This window comes from Habropoda laboriosa, unplaced genomic scaffold (genome assembly GCF_001263275.1).
Source record: "Habropoda laboriosa isolate 0110345459 unplaced genomic scaffold, ASM126327v1 scaffold648, whole genome shotgun sequence".
Classification (NCBI taxonomy): domain Eukaryota; kingdom Metazoa; phylum Arthropoda; class Insecta; order Hymenoptera; family Apidae; genus Habropoda; species Habropoda laboriosa.
In genome coordinates this window covers 1,215,750-1,217,416 of record NW_017100857.1, presented here as the reverse complement: position 1 = coordinate 1,217,416, position 1,667 = coordinate 1,215,750, and the positions used below count along the sequence as shown (strand labels likewise).

The window sequence follows — 1,667 nt, the reverse complement described above, 5'->3', positions numbered from 1 at the left end:
ACAATTCCTCATTAATAATGTATATATAATGTATAAAAGCAAATACTTTGTAAATATACAAATATTTTTTCGAAATTACCCATCTATGACAATCAGCTGTCCTCTACATGCGAATATTACACCTATCATAGAGATTAATATCACATATTTTAAATTAAAATACTATCCATATAATATTATTATTAATTTATACACGTTAACACTTAAGTATTTATATTGTAAAATGAACATTTATAAAAAATTAATGTATATTAGAGGTTAAGTTATCGTATAAATTGTTTACCTTTATCAAAGTTTATCTGCAGTAATTAACATTAAATTTCTTGAACAAATATAATTTCACAAATATAAATTTGTTTTAAATGTAGAACACAATTATTGCACTTTATGTCTTATGTTGTCTACAAGATAACTTGAGCTTCTGTCATCATTATACAATGTGAAATTCTATAAGCAGTACGATAATAAACTGCATTATGATTTGTTTGTTCATTGTTCATTGGTACAACTTATATACAATAAAGTATACCAATTGCAATTCACAGAAGTAAGGGTCATAAAAATATTAACCGAAAATGCATATTTCGAACATTTTGAACTTTCAATTGAAGTGGATTTTTATTTTAAGAACGTTGAGGTTATGACATCAAAACAAGATTTTAACAATAAAAAAACGTCTTTACGTCGTTTTTAGACTTTTTAAACATTAACAAAATAAGAAGATATTACATTGCCTTGTTATTGTTCGAAATGTTAAAAAATACCATGATCAAGGAAAATACAATTTAATAAATTATGTCTTTCAACTCCATGTAAGTTATACAAAATACAATATGCATAAATTCTAAAAATCAATCACTATTTTATAAATAACGTTAACTATAAACCAGTTTAATTATTAATATCATTTTTTGATGCAACAGAAAGTATAAAAATTTAATGTTAAAATTAAAAGAATGTTTTTTTTTTATTACATTTTTTACAATAATATTTTGGTACTTGATTTTTTTTTTCTTTATTAACTTATGTTTTGCATTATCATAAGTGAATTGTTCTATGTTACAGTAATTAATTTCTTTATTCAATGATTTATCATATACAATATTAATTTTTTTTACATATTTTTCAGCTGATATTAGTAGTATGAAGCCACACACATGCTGGCTATATGTCTCTTTATTATTACTACTTGGTATTACAATTGAATTGCCTAAGAATCAAGTGAATTGTTTATTAGAAAGCAATAATTCCATAAATTCTGAACTTAATAATATAGCCAAATTACCATGTCATGGCAATAGTCCAGAACAAGTAAAAGTCCACTTTGCTAGCAGAATTGTTGAAAATGAATATATTGTTGCATTTAAAGGTTATTATAAACCACATACACGTGAAAATTATATAAAGGCTGCATTGAATTCATCTGGTATTCATAATTGGAGGATTTTATTTCGTGACAATTTGGCTAGCATTTATCCTAGTGACTTTGATGTTGTTCGTTTGGAAGAAACAGATAAACATAATGGCCTTGATGCTTTAACTGACCATCCTCTTATTAGGAGGGTCACTCCTCAGAGGCTTGTACAAAGAAGTTTAAAATTTGTCAATGCATCAGAAGATATTGATTTTCCAGAATATAAAAACTTTAAAAGAAAAATTAACAAATA

General features: G+C 24.8%; 1 protein-coding gene across 1 annotated transcript in view; it reads left to right on the top strand.

Annotated features, from left to right (window-relative positions):
* The first annotated feature begins 1,143 nt into the window (after nucleotides 1–1,143).
* LOC108577376 (membrane-bound transcription factor site-1 protease) overlaps nucleotides 1,144–1,667 on the top strand; it is a 4,286-nt gene continuing 3,762 nt past the window's right edge. The window contains 1 exon segment of the mRNA XM_017940515.1: nucleotides 1,144–1,657. Within this exon segment, the coding sequence (XP_017796004.1) occupies nucleotides 1,144–1,657 (514 nt within the window).